General features: G+C 52.2%; 1 protein-coding gene across 3 annotated transcripts in view; it reads left to right on the top strand.

The window, feature by feature from the left end:
- The window catches only part of IGSF3 (immunoglobulin superfamily member 3), a 101,439-nt gene that overhangs the window by 79,722 nt on the left and 8,786 nt on the right, over nucleotides 1–12,931 (top strand). For all 3 annotated transcript variants that reach the window (XM_075033987.1, XM_075033986.1, XM_075033988.1), the window contains 2 exons: nucleotides 10,186–10,596; nucleotides 12,362–12,769. In XM_075033987.1, coding sequence (XP_074890088.1) covers nucleotides 10,186–10,596; nucleotides 12,362–12,769 — 819 coding nt within the window. The remainder of the gene's footprint in view (nucleotides 1–10,185; nucleotides 10,597–12,361; nucleotides 12,770–12,931) is intronic.

Genomic DNA, 12,931 nt, shown 5'->3' with positions numbered 1-12,931 from the left:
TGTCCAGCTCTAAAGCTTTGTGTATCCCTCATGTCCTTGAAGACTTCAAAAGCAGAGTCAGCGGGGGCAGCCCTTGGGGGAGAGGGAGCACTGGTGATAAGCAGGTTTCCAGTCAGGTGTTGACCACCATTCTCCTTCCCCAGTGCATGCATGGAGCCCCAGCCCCTTAGCTACCCCACTGGTCTCCACAAGGTGAATGGCCTCGAGGCCAGCAGGCTCAGTGCTGCAGCAGCATGATTTTTCTCTTGCTGCGCTCTCAGCCCTCCAGTGAGAGCGATACCCAGCCCAGGTGTCTCTCCCAGCATGCCCAAGCAGCAGCTTAGGCTGTCCATCCTTGTGCATGGGACCTATACCATTTTTCTAGCTTCTGCATTGCGTGGGATGCTTCTCCTGGGTTGAGAAACTACATATTCTCCATCTGTCCTTTGCACAGCCAGACAGTGTCCTGTTTTGAGAAGAACAGTACTGAACAGCCAGGCAGAGAGACGGCCCAGCCCCAGTTACAGTAGATCCCCTGCCTCTTGCCTTCATGAGCATTGGTTCGACTGATCGTCTGGGGGTGTCCTCCGCTGGTGGGACACAGCTGGCTGGACACAATGGCTTTGCTCTTCAATGCGACAGTGACCTGCATAGCCAAGTGGTGTAGCAATGCCCACGTAAAGGAGGCAACTTCAGTAAAATAAACCCAGCTATTTCTTCCCATGGTGATTTTACCTTGTAAGATTAATACCTCTGTGTCAGCAGAATAAACAAGGACAATTTTTATCTGAATGCTTTTCTAGAACTTTGGTTCATTAGGGGCTTTTGGGGTTTCTACCTGTTCTGATATTGGTCAAAGAATAAATTCCTGCCATCTACTTCCTTACAGCAAAATGGCAGGCTCCAGACATGCTGAACCTATGGCTGAGGGTCTTTTAACATGTATACATAAAAGTTGGCTCCCAGGGCTGTCTTACTCGCTTAAATAGGCATTTGGGATGCTGTTAAAGAAAATTCCTAGAGTTTTCCCTGTCCCATATAACAGAGAAGCAGGGAGTAGCTGTAGCCCATCCTGCTGTAATACTTCCTCAGTCCCTAAGAAGTTCAAGAAGACAATTTCTTAAGAAACGACAGATGGCTTATTTCACTTGGTTGTTCTTCTACACAGTAGTTGAACTTGCCAGTTAATTTATGGAGGCATCATCATCATCATGAGCATTTAGGGTACAGGTGGAGCTGATATAGCACTTGGTTGTACAGAAGGAGGTGATCCTCATCCCTGACACGTGCTGCTGGCTGCATGCTCCTGTCCCATTCCTTGTGCCAGCATTGATCCCGCTATGTGCCAGCTCAGTTTACTAAACCTGCAGAAAATTAGCCCAGTGGAAAGGAATAGTTAAAGGTGAGTGGAGTGAGCTAGCTCTTGGATGGAATCAGTTAGGTCGTTCTCAGGGGACTTTTATCTTTGCACGGAGGGCAGCACTGACAACCTGGGGCTGGCAGGGCTGGTGTGGGCAGCATCCAAAACAACTCGTGATCCTGCAAGAGGTCTGTCTGGAGAGCTTGCTCTCTGGATGGCAAGAAAATAGCATTTCATACCACCCTCAGCGTCTCATCTCTCTCTGTGTAGCAGCCAGCTTTTCAGCGGTAGCTGCTGAAAATGCTCAAGTCAAATACAGTGCATGCAAAAGTCAGCCATGCACTATAAGGTGCAGCTGTACTCTTAGCGTGCACCTACACAAACTCATGTATTTTTCTGACACCCTGTTAGGAAATTCGGCCGTTAATGGCCAGCCTCCAGAACGGCATGGGAGTTTGTGTGTGGTGCTGCTGTATGTGTTATGACTTGCTCTTCGAGTACATTTAATTACTTTTTTTCCCTAATTGACAGAGCACTCCTTTGCTTGAAATCTTTCTGACAAGGAGTTGATTAAATATCTCAGTATGTTACTTTTTTCTTTCTTTATCCTCTGTGGCTGTAGCTTGGTACTGAATTTATCTTCCAGTGATCCTATCTCCATATTTTAATTTACAAGTGATCAGTGAGCCGTATATTGTTTTCTGACAGCAGACACAACTCATACTGGAAATCTTTTATTTCTCCCTCCCCTCCTCTCTCTCCTGCAGAACTTTTACATTCATTTCAGGGTTTGGCAGGAAGGTTTCTAGTTTTAGGTTTGTTGGTCACTTTGCTTTGGGGTATATTTGTTTCTTGCTGTCTTTCAGAGAGACATGGTTTCTGTTTCTTGGGGAAGCTCTTGCTTTTCCCAGGCCAGCGGCATGTCCCAGCCAGTGGTCTCTGGCTTATCCATGGCTGGACCTGGAGGCTGTGGACTTCCCAGCTTTCTCCATCCCTGCAGCTACACACACAGCCTTTTCTGTATATGCTCACAGATGTATGGCTTCTGGGCTTTAAAGAGACTTTCTGGGTCACATATGCATGCTTCCCTGAGGCCCTGCTTTGTAACCTGCTAGTTTGTTAGCTGCTCCGCAGACTCTAGCGTGGCATGGCTGGTAATCTCAGGCTGTCCCTTAGCTGAGCAGATGTCCTTGTCACAGCCTGCAGTCTTTGTGCCACAGCAGGAGGCATGCAGCAATGGTCTTGACCCGCTACCTATGTGTTTGGTAAGTCAGCAGTCTGACTGTGAGGCTTTTGGGGGGGGGGCATCGGGCTGCTTGTCAGTAGGTTTGGCTGGTGCAGTGCTCACTTTCTATGGGGCTGAAGCTGATGGGGGTACAGCAGGGCAGGCAGGTCCACCGCAGAGTTTGAGGAGAGATGCCTGTTCTGCTTTGCTATGGCCACAGCACCCTGTAGTAGCATTTTGAGTGCATCAAGCTGTGCTTCCTCAAGCTGCAGTAGTAGAGTGTGCTTCAGGGCACATGCCTGTGGTTGGGGCTGAATTTTGGGCTGGGGCTGTTGGAGTGGGTGATGGTCAGCATGGATGTGCACAGCTATTTAAGTACCCAGCTCGTCTTGCTGCAGCAGCAGGCTGTGAGGCGAGGGAACATCCGCACCTGCTGGGCTGTGGACTTTGCAGCAACTTGCTGAACATACTGAAATGTGGGTCACTTGGTGGTTTATTCCTGGCCTCTCTCTGTCCCTGAGAGGAGGTGGGTCACAGCCAGCTCCTAGGTTTGCTCCTGGGGCTGGGAGCACCCCTCAGTCCGTGCTGCAGGAAGCACTATTTGCAGCGTTCATACAAGGAACAGTAAATTTGGGGAGAAGTGTCATGTAGCTGATTTTTAGCAGAAGTACTTGCAGGCAGAGTCAAGCCTCTCAAACCCCAGGGGATTGGGGGTGGCATTTGGATGGCACCCAGGGTGATACCAGGGGACATGGCCTGGGTGGGTGAAGGCATGCCTGCTCCTTCCCGCTCCACACAGGGCTTCTGCCCTGGCACAGCCCTCTGTGGAAGGGCTGTCATACCATCTCTCCAGGGGAGTCAGGCAGGAGAGAGCAGAGTCGGATTAACAGCCTGTCTGATTGCAAGCAGGCAGTACTGACCCTGCAACGGGGGAGGGGGGGGGAAACGTGACCCACATCTATCTAGACTAGCAGTTATTCAGTTTGATGACTTGTGCAGGCACCTATCTTCTCTATACCAGAAAGTAGGAGCATGCAAAAATGAGGATTTAGCTTTACGAAATTAGTAGGCTAGAGAGGTTGCAGGAAGACCTGCAAAGATGGGAGAGCTCCAGCCGTGGATCTTTATCGCTGCCGCAGACAGACATACATTCTGCTTTTGTTTGCGTGTCCAACCCAGAGCAGCCCACCTGCAACCAGGACCTGAGGAGTTTGGGGACCACAGAAACTTTTGGCATCGCTCTGAAACGAGCGCTGCTGAAGGTCAGGATGGCAGGTTGGTGTTCAAAGTTGAAGCCTCTGGTCTTTCGTCTGCCCGCTTGGGAGAGGGCAGCAGCTGATCCTTCCTCAGGAAACAGTTAACGTTGTCTCTCCTTCCCATGGAGCTGCTCTCCCAGTAATTCAATCATGTCAGCCTGTTTGCAGGCAATAATTCATTGTTATAGGAACACTACAGTAAAGTGACAAGTTAATAATGGCAGTAATAATGGCAGGCAAAGTCTAATGCTATTTCCCTTTCTCCTGCTCCTGTTGTACCAGCAGCCTCCTATGTTGGCTAATGCAATTTGCAACCTCGCTAATCCAGTTTCAGGAGGACTTGTGTTCTGTTAGAATAGCAGGAGTCGGGAGCTGTGCTGCCATGTTCCTGCCGTCTCCGGAGAGGCTGCCCTGGTGCTGGAAGTCTTTGTCTCTACTTCGCTGTGATTTCTATGCCATGGTTAAGCCCAATGAGCAAGGTCTTCCTAGGAGCGTCTCATCTTCTTCCCTCTGTGAATGCTTTTCCTCTGATGCCTCTTCTCTGAAAGGGCTCACCCATCTTTCCCTTTTGAACTGTTGGTTTGCTTTCAGCTAACCTGGTAAACATGAGTCACCCACCCCTCGCCATGCTGAGTCAGAAGGCTGGCATGTACTTGCTTGACTCCCTAGTTCCCCATGGTCATGAACACTGGTGTCCTTGTAACGTGTGTGGAGCTGGTGGAGGCTCTTCAGCCCTGCTTTGTGGAAGGGAGAGGGGCTGGCAGAGGGCTGAGAGTTAGTGCATGTCTAAGCCAGTGGCCAGGCAGTGACCTTCGCACAGGTCTCTTGAATCCCAGGTGAACATCCCCTGGGAGGAATTTGGGCACTGAGTGCTTTTTGGGCCCTAGTGAGGGAAACGATGAGGCACCTCTGGGTTGTGACCACAGGCTGAGGCATTGGCTGAGTTTATGCCAGAAGCCTGGCCAGTGCCCTTCAGGATTGTATGCTGAGGGTGCCAGGGAGAGATGGGTTCCTCATAGGAAGAGTCACCTTGGGGCTGTGCTCCTGGAAATGAGTCTCTCCTGATTGGCCTGCTAAATCCCACGTCTGGTGTTAAACTGGGGATGGGTTCGGGTTGAGTTGGCCTCGTTTCTGCTCCCCACCACCACACACACACCTCAGCACAGTGAAATCCCAATGGAGGCTTTTAAAAGTAGGACATGCCCCAGGAAAACTTTTTGCAACACTTCATCAGTTCTCTCCAGGCAAGAGTGTCTTCTGGAGGAGCTCTCTCCAGAGGGCAGCAGCCTCCGAAATGGGACACTGTCTCCCTGCTACGGTGACAGGGCTCCCTGGGGACTCTGTGGGCTGGTGGTGGCTGTCCTCCTGCCCACTCCTTCTGCACCACGGCCACTGGCTCCTGCAGAGCTGGCTTCTTCCCCAGCCAGCGGCCCCCTCCCCCTTCACTGCAGAGCAGCATGCTGGGGTTTTGTATGGGGCTTTTTTAGGGGGAGGGTATCTTCCGCTGCAATTAAACATCGCCATTCCCAGGACTCAGTAATAGTGGCTCCCAGGTGGGAAGTAAACTCCTGCTGTTGTATTTTCTTGCTGCCTAGAAGGTAAGATGATGTAAGGAGTCTGAGACAGAGCATCCTTTTATCACATCATTTTTAGGTACAGATTGCAAAGTGCTTCAGTAAAGGTAAGTGTTGTAACCCCTGCTTGATGATTAGGAAACAGAGGGGAGGGAGCCAAGTGGATTCACCATAGCAGTGAGTCAGCAAAAAAAGCTGTGAATCACCCCACTGCCTCTGTCCTCCTCCTCTGATGACTGCTTTCCCTTCCCCCAAATATTTGTATAACTGTGCTTACCACATGCCAAGCTTGAGGAGATTGATTGCCTGCTTGATGGTGTGTAGAAAACCCCTACCACATATATCAGCTTGTGGAGCACCTAGCTCTGTCATAGCCTGCTGTGGTTGTAAGGTGTGTCTGACCTGGCCCCCCAGCCCAGAGGTGCAAGCTTTGAGGACCAGAGGCTGGTCCCGAGACAATGCATGTCCCTACAAATGAGTGGGGACATTTTCCTCGGCCTGGGAAGTAGTGCAAAGGGACTGTGATGCTGGAGGATGGTCTGTGAAGTGAGGTGTCTAGTAAGCGTATCGGCTTGCTGTGGACACCGAGTGTCTTTGCCAGCCTCTCCACCCGAACAGGCATGGAAGTCCCCTGTGTCCTGGCCAGGCTCCAGCGTGAGTCATCACCCATTTAACCTCCCGGAGCTCCTCCAGCCGATGCGTCGGGATACCCTCAGCGGTGCGGGAGTGCATGTCACTGTGCCATCGGAGAGCTGATGTCTTCTGCCCTGGCACTGCCTGCAGGGCCCCTGCCTGAGCACCACTGCAGAGTTCAATGCCTGCACATGTTCTTCACACAGGTTGCATGGCTTCACAGGGGCTGGGAGACCAGGCTGGCTTAAAAAAAAAAAGAGGGTTGTAACCATGACTTGTTGCCAGTGTAAATTGAAAGCCTTAATAGCGTACATAACGCCAATAACAGTGCATCAAGGTATGATATCCTCTTTACTGGCACCCTCCAGGGAGCCAGGAGACATTGTGGCAACAGGATTATGGTTTGCAGATGATATGCACGATAACTTCACCTAGACACATGCACCTGCTTCCATCACTAAGCAGATGTTCAGGAGGCTGTTAAGAGAATATCAGCCTCTTGACAGCGCAGCAGAAAATGCCATGTAACCGTGCCTGCTCACATCGCTGCGCCCACCACCTTCGCTGCTTGACAGAGGGCTGGAGCAGCCCTGCCCTGGCACACCAAAACCCCAAGCCCTAGGGCAGACCGGATCACCTCAGCATTTGAAGGCCGAGCCCTCTCCTGGCTCTCTGCCCAGGCAAATCCCCAAACCGGGAAAGGGAGTTTCCCCCCTGTCAGGAGGGCGAGGTTTGGCTGGCTCAGTGCCTGGGGTGTCAGTCTTCTTGCAATCTCACTCATGCGCCAGCAGCTACAACAACTTCTATGTCATGGCAGGCATCTTTAAACATGACCTGGCAAGCTGCATGGGACGTAGAGAGACCCACTTTGCGCTGGAGTCGACTTAGCACCAGGATGGAAGGAGATGGACTCCCTGGTGTTCTATTGTACCATCACCATCACCCTGGACCACTAACTTCAGGATTTTTTTTTTTTTTCCCTTTTTAAATCACTTTCCCAAATGCAAAATGAGCCGTTTGGATTAATTCGTGTATCTGTGAATGGTGGCTGATGATCATCCCTGTGGGAGAGCAGAAGCATGAGCCACCCCCCAAAGCTTCCCATGTCTTAACCAGACTGCAGGCAGAGGATCTCTCCTCTACATGACCAAGCAAACCAGCCTGCAGCCTGAAGGTGAAGCTGCCCCAAGGTAACCTGTGTGCCACAGTGTTTCCAACTCAGCAGTTTTAAGCCTGTGGTCTGTAAAAGCTGTGAATTATTCCTATAGGATCTGCAGAAGGTAATGAAGGAGAGGTAGGTGCGCATTTACTATGCAGGAGCCAGCGCCTGGGTGGGGAAGCATTTGGTGTTCACAGATTGGAAAAGACTGAGAATTTCCTCTTTAATTCTCTGGGAAGGAAACAAAACCTGCACTTGCATCTTCTGTGGTGTGCCTCCGTTAGGAAAATAAGTCATGTTAGATGAGAAGTGCATTGTCAGAGGTGTCATTACATATCACTGATACCTCTAATCTAGACGAAACTTCACACATGGTGTTACGAACCTGTGCAAGTGCATGCAGTGTAGCAAAGGGAAGACCTGTAATTCCCTGCCAGGGCCTGCTGCTCTGACTGGTAGCAACAGTAGATATGGTCATCTCATCAAGATTTGTGGGACTCTGTGCATGCGTGCGCAAGTTCCTGAATGCTGGCTGCAGTGGCTGCCAATGAGGGCTTGGAGGGCTGGGGTGCGTGCGTGAAATTTAAGAACTCATTTTTGCCAGAGTTAGTAAGATTTCTTGCCTATCACCCTCACCCCCACAAAAGAAGAAGTCTTCCCAAGTGTTGAATGGGAGCAGGGAGAGCTGTACAGAGGCCATCCCAGAGCCTTTGGATGACCTCAGGGGTCCATGCTGTTTGTACACAGTGAGAATTGCTGTGATTATGGTCTGGGAACAGGCCCTCACTGCTTCAGTGAAATAAATCTGTTAGCCCAAACATGAGGCTTAAAATTACTCTGTGCCCATCCTCCTCATTTTTATCTCCTGGAGGTGCCACGGTGTGGGAAGAGCACTGGGAGGGATGCTTGCATCTCAGCAGCTCCGATCTGTGCGTACCCTGGCTTTGTCTCTATGTATGTGTTGATATTGAGCAACCCCACCACACGCAGCATGTGTATATACTGCATTTTAATAGATATAGGGCTACTGACTTAACATACACACGGTTGCTATAGTAACAGAGGTTTCCTTAGTAACGGTTGCAGAAAATAATCCAGTACCAATTAAAAATAAACTGTTTGGAAAGGGGGTTGGGGGAGAAAGGAAACTGCTGAGAATCACCTTCCCTTTTATTGGTTCATCTCCCAGGGACTTGGAAGATTGATTAATGCTTGAAATAACCTTTCTTAACCAACAGTGAGCCAAAAAGGTGAGACAAGTGTGGGTGCGGTGGCTAAGGCTGCTGTCCTGAAGCAAAACAAAGGGGAAGGAGTGTGTCTGAGGTATGGCAGAAATACAACAGGGTGATGCTAAATCTCTCCATTAGGTTGAAGTCCCTAGGGAAGAAAAACAAGGGACTGTTTCCCTCCTTCCCTCCTTCCACTGTCTGCAGGGTAACACAGCCATCGAGTCTTTATTAGCATACTGATTAAAGCCACAGGCAATCCAGGCTCCAGGGGATCATCTAATGCATTACCAAGATGCCCATCTCAGATGCTGTGTTAGAGCAGAAAGCGTCGCTGTGGTGGGAGTTCCTCCCTCCCGTGTGATGTTGTTTGCCTGTGCCCATCCTCTCCCTTGGTTCTGTTGCTCATTGCCTGTGCCAACAGGCAGCCGAGACCCTTGGGCCCAAGGGAAGCTGGAAGCAAAGCAGGATGCAAAGCGAGGATCCCGTGCCTCCGTGAGAGAGAGGAGACAAAGTTGCTTCCTCGCAAACGCAGGATGCGTGGGATGTGTTTCCAGGGTACGGATGGGCAGAGCTCCCCTGGCAGCCTTCAGTTGTTCATGCCTGTGGTGCCGCGCTTCTGTCGTCCCACTCGTGCCCGGGGTGCTCACTAGGTTTTGCTAAGAGATTTGCCGGCTGTCAGCAGAATCCTTTCACCTGGCAGCAAGACAGCATGCCCCCTTTCAGAGGGAAGCTGCCACGCAAGGAGAGGTGAAGGAGGGGAGGCGGTGGCAGAGCCGCTGGGAGGAGTGGTGTGCCTGGCCAGGAGCTGCTCCTCTCCTCGGGTCTGTAGCCAGGAGGGCTCCAGGGCACACCAAGCACAAGTGTCACAGGAGGGCACTTTGTGTCCTCCCCTGCGGACGGTAGTGCCCTGGGTCAAGACTTGGGCAACAGGCACAGCCTGAGCACATACACGGGAGGCTTTATCTCCTGCTCCTGCAGGGAAAGAGGAATTGGAAACCAGTGTGTCTCTCTCCCTGCAGGGACAAGAGCTAATGACACTGCCTGCTGTGTCACACTTGATGCTGTGCGACCACTTAGCTGCCCACATGGGAGCTGCAGTTGCACTTGGGAAGTCGAGGGAGGTGATGTGCCTGTGGCTTGTCCCAGGCTCTGCGGTCCATGGTGGACCTGGAGCCAGATCTCCTGGATGCTGGAGCAGAGCTTGCTCCCTGCTGATCCTTTCTAGTCTGGTGCTCTTTCTTCTTTTCCAGTTGTGCCTGCATTTGCTCCCCTAGCTATTCCATGTCTGTGGGTTACATGTCACTGAGATGGCTGGCATGTGACAGCAGTAGAGTCTTGTTTAATTCACTCTTCCTGGAAATGGTTTTCTCTGGAACGGGTCAACAGCTCATTGCCCTGAGGTACAAGTGGTATGATCTCACTATGAAAAACCCCACTGAGTTTGGGTGTAGTCTTCTTGTTAGGTTTGGTGCCTCAGACCACGGTAAACTAAGAAAGGAAATCTTTTAAAGGACAAACTGTGAAAAAGCAGCCTCTTGCTGAGGGACGTGGTGGGAGGATCCAGGAGTAGAGTAGGATGAAAGAAGAGAGAAGATCAGTTAGGAGAACAACTAAATGCCTTTCTTTTAAAGGTCCAGTGCAAGTGGGACCCAGGCAAGAGCAGCTGTGCCTGTAGTTGGGGGAGGACTCAGGTCCTCCCCAGATAAGGTGAGTTTCTTTTCTGTGTTAATGATCCACCTCTCCTCATCCTTCTCTCTTCCTCCCTCGCAGTGACCAAGCTGCAGGTGAGTAAGTCGAAGCGGAGCATCACTCTGGTGGAAAACCGGCCCATCCCCCTCAACTGCTCAGTGAAATCCCAGACCAGCCCTGACTCGCACTTCGCCGTGCTGTGGTATGTCCACAAGCCCTCCGACGCCGATGGCAAGCTCATCCTGAAGACCACCCACAGCTCGGCCTTCGAGTATGGCACCTACGCAGAAGAGGAGGGGCTGCGGGGCCGGCTGCAGTTTGAGCGCTCGGCGTCGGGGGGGCTCTTCAGCCTGACGGTGCAGCGGGCAGAGGTCCGAGACAGCGGCAGCTACTACTGCCATGTGGAGGAGTGGCTGCTCAGCCCCAACCACGCCTGGTACAAGCTGGCAGAGGAGGTGTCGGGGCGGACGGAGGTCACCGTCAAGCAGCCAGGTACAACGTGCCGCGCCGGTGGGGTCCTCTTCGCATCAGCTCTTGCGCACGGCTCCTGAGCTCGCCGAGCTTTTCTGGGGCAACGGGGATCCTCTGCTCTTCTCTCGGCTCCAGCCTTGTCACCCCCTCCTTGCATCCTCATGCCTGCGCGTCCCTGCATGAAGAGGGATGTTCTCCCCCTTTGATGTGACCCTTCTCCACCTAGGCTGAGTGGGCGTGCATTTCAGTGTCCCCACATGAAGGTTGTCCATCCCCCATGATCTAGAATGCCACTGTATCCAGCCAGGTTTCTTTATCCTCAAGAGCCTCGTGTAGCAAGAGTGTCGACTAGCGACCTACTGAGAGAGAACTGGTGTGTGCCTGCCTGGGAAAGCATTTTTATGTTTTGCACACAGTTTAATTTTACTCCGTGCCTGTATCCTGGCAGGCATGGGGAGCCTTGTCTCTTTTCCCTCTGCACTGTGCACGAGATGTGAGTAACGAGTTTAATGAGGTGGGGAGCTAGCTGCCAGAAAAGGAGAAATCTGCTCTGCTGGTGGTTTCCGTGGCAGCAGACATCACTGGTAAAGGTGGGCTGATGGAGGAGCTAAAGACGGCCCCCACAGGCTGGGGACAGAGCCCTCATTTTGTGCAAAGGGCGGAGGCACAGAAGCAAGCACCATCTCTGAGAGCAACCTGGACCCCATGTGCACTGCTGAGGCAGAGCATTGGTACTTCACAAGGAAACCTGCCTTGTCCCCACTTGCTCCGGGTGACTGTTTCAGGAGGATAAAATCTCTCAGGCAGGAGGGACGCACCTGGATAGCAGGGCTCGACTAAGATGCTTAATGCATTTTCTCTGTCTGGATTTGGTTGGCTGGGCACAAGCTCTGTGGATGGGGGTACAAGAGGGATATTGAGTATGGTCCCCAGCACAGCTTTGCCAGGTCGCACGGGACGTGCAGCAGGCCACAGCATTCTGCTCGCTGCCGGTCCCAGCTCCTTGTTTCTGTCTGCAGTCCCGAGATGGCTGTGGGGTGGTCGGGGAGGGGGGAGCTGTGATCTGCCCCCTGCTTTGCATCACCCACCCCTCTCCGGGAAGTCGGTGCCTGTCACTTGCTGCAGCAGCCGTACCAGGGAAGTCCAGACTGTGCCCCTGGAAAGAAGTCATGAAGGAGTTAGGAGTGTACAACACGTCATTTCACATAAAAGAGCTAATTGCAGTCACCCCCCCAACTGGTGTATCAATGAAATTGTGGAGTGAAAAGCAGGGACATTCCCAAGGCAGCAAAACACCATTTGTGACTTTGCCCTCATGTTACTTCTCGTTTTGCAGTGGTGGTTCCCTATAACCAGCTGTCCATTCTCTGCCTTGCTTTTTTGCCTTTTCCCACAACAGGAGGGCTTACTGGTTGGGGTGTGACTGAGCTACTGCTCTGCCCCAGAAAGAGGATGAGAAAAGATTGAGGTGTGACCTCCCCTCACAAGATGTCTGTACACTTAGGACCTCTCAGGTCCTACTGGGAGATTGTGGGTTTCCAGCTCCCTGTGCTGAATGGGGCGTTGTTGGTGGGTAGCCTGAGATTTTCAGAAGACCCTAAAAACCACAAGTCCTATTTTCTTTTCCTCCTCTACATTTTTTTTTTCTCCCATCATTTTTTCCCTCACCTTCCTTATTTCTTTCATCACACCCCAGGGTTGTGGCCATGGGAGAAGGGTTTGTAGGGAGACAAAGGACCCTTGCAGCCCTCAATCACCTTACCTTTCTAATGGCCTTTTCCCATAGATAACCGCCTGCAGGTAAACCAGACCTACAAGAACATCACAGTGCTGGAGAACCAGTGGGTGACCCTGGAGTGCCTGGTCAGCAGCCGGACCAGCCCCTCGTCCCAGCTCTCGGTGGAGTGGTACGTCTGGCGGCCGGGCCACCCAGAGAAGGAGGCGGTGGTCCGGCTGAGCCGGCAGAGCACCCTGCGCTATGGGGACCTGGCAGCGCTGGGTGACCTGCGGAGCCGGCTGCACCTGGAGAGCCCCTCCCCGGGTCTCTACCACCTCTCCATCCAAAATGCCACTGTGCGGGACAGTGGGGCTTATGACTGCCGCGTGGAGGAGTGGCTCCTTGACCCCAGCGACCGCTGGTACAAGCGGGCAGAGGACCTCTCCGGACTCATCACCCTCACCGTCAAGCAGCCAGGTGAGGAGGATCTTGTGCCAACAACTTTGAGCAGCACTCTGCCCTCTTGGACTGAATGCATGAGTCTCCATCTGTCTGCCATCAACAGTGGGTCAGGGCAGAGGGCAGGACCGCTGCACTACAGACCATGCTGATGCTTTCTTGCATGTCTTCTTGGGTGCA

Source organism: Buteo buteo, chromosome 8, assembly GCF_964188355.1.
Source record: "Buteo buteo chromosome 8, bButBut1.hap1.1, whole genome shotgun sequence".
NCBI lineage: Eukaryota > Metazoa > Chordata > Aves > Accipitriformes > Accipitridae > Buteo > Buteo buteo.
Note: the sequence above shows the minus strand (reverse complement) of the source record. Positions and strands in the feature narration are given on the sequence as shown.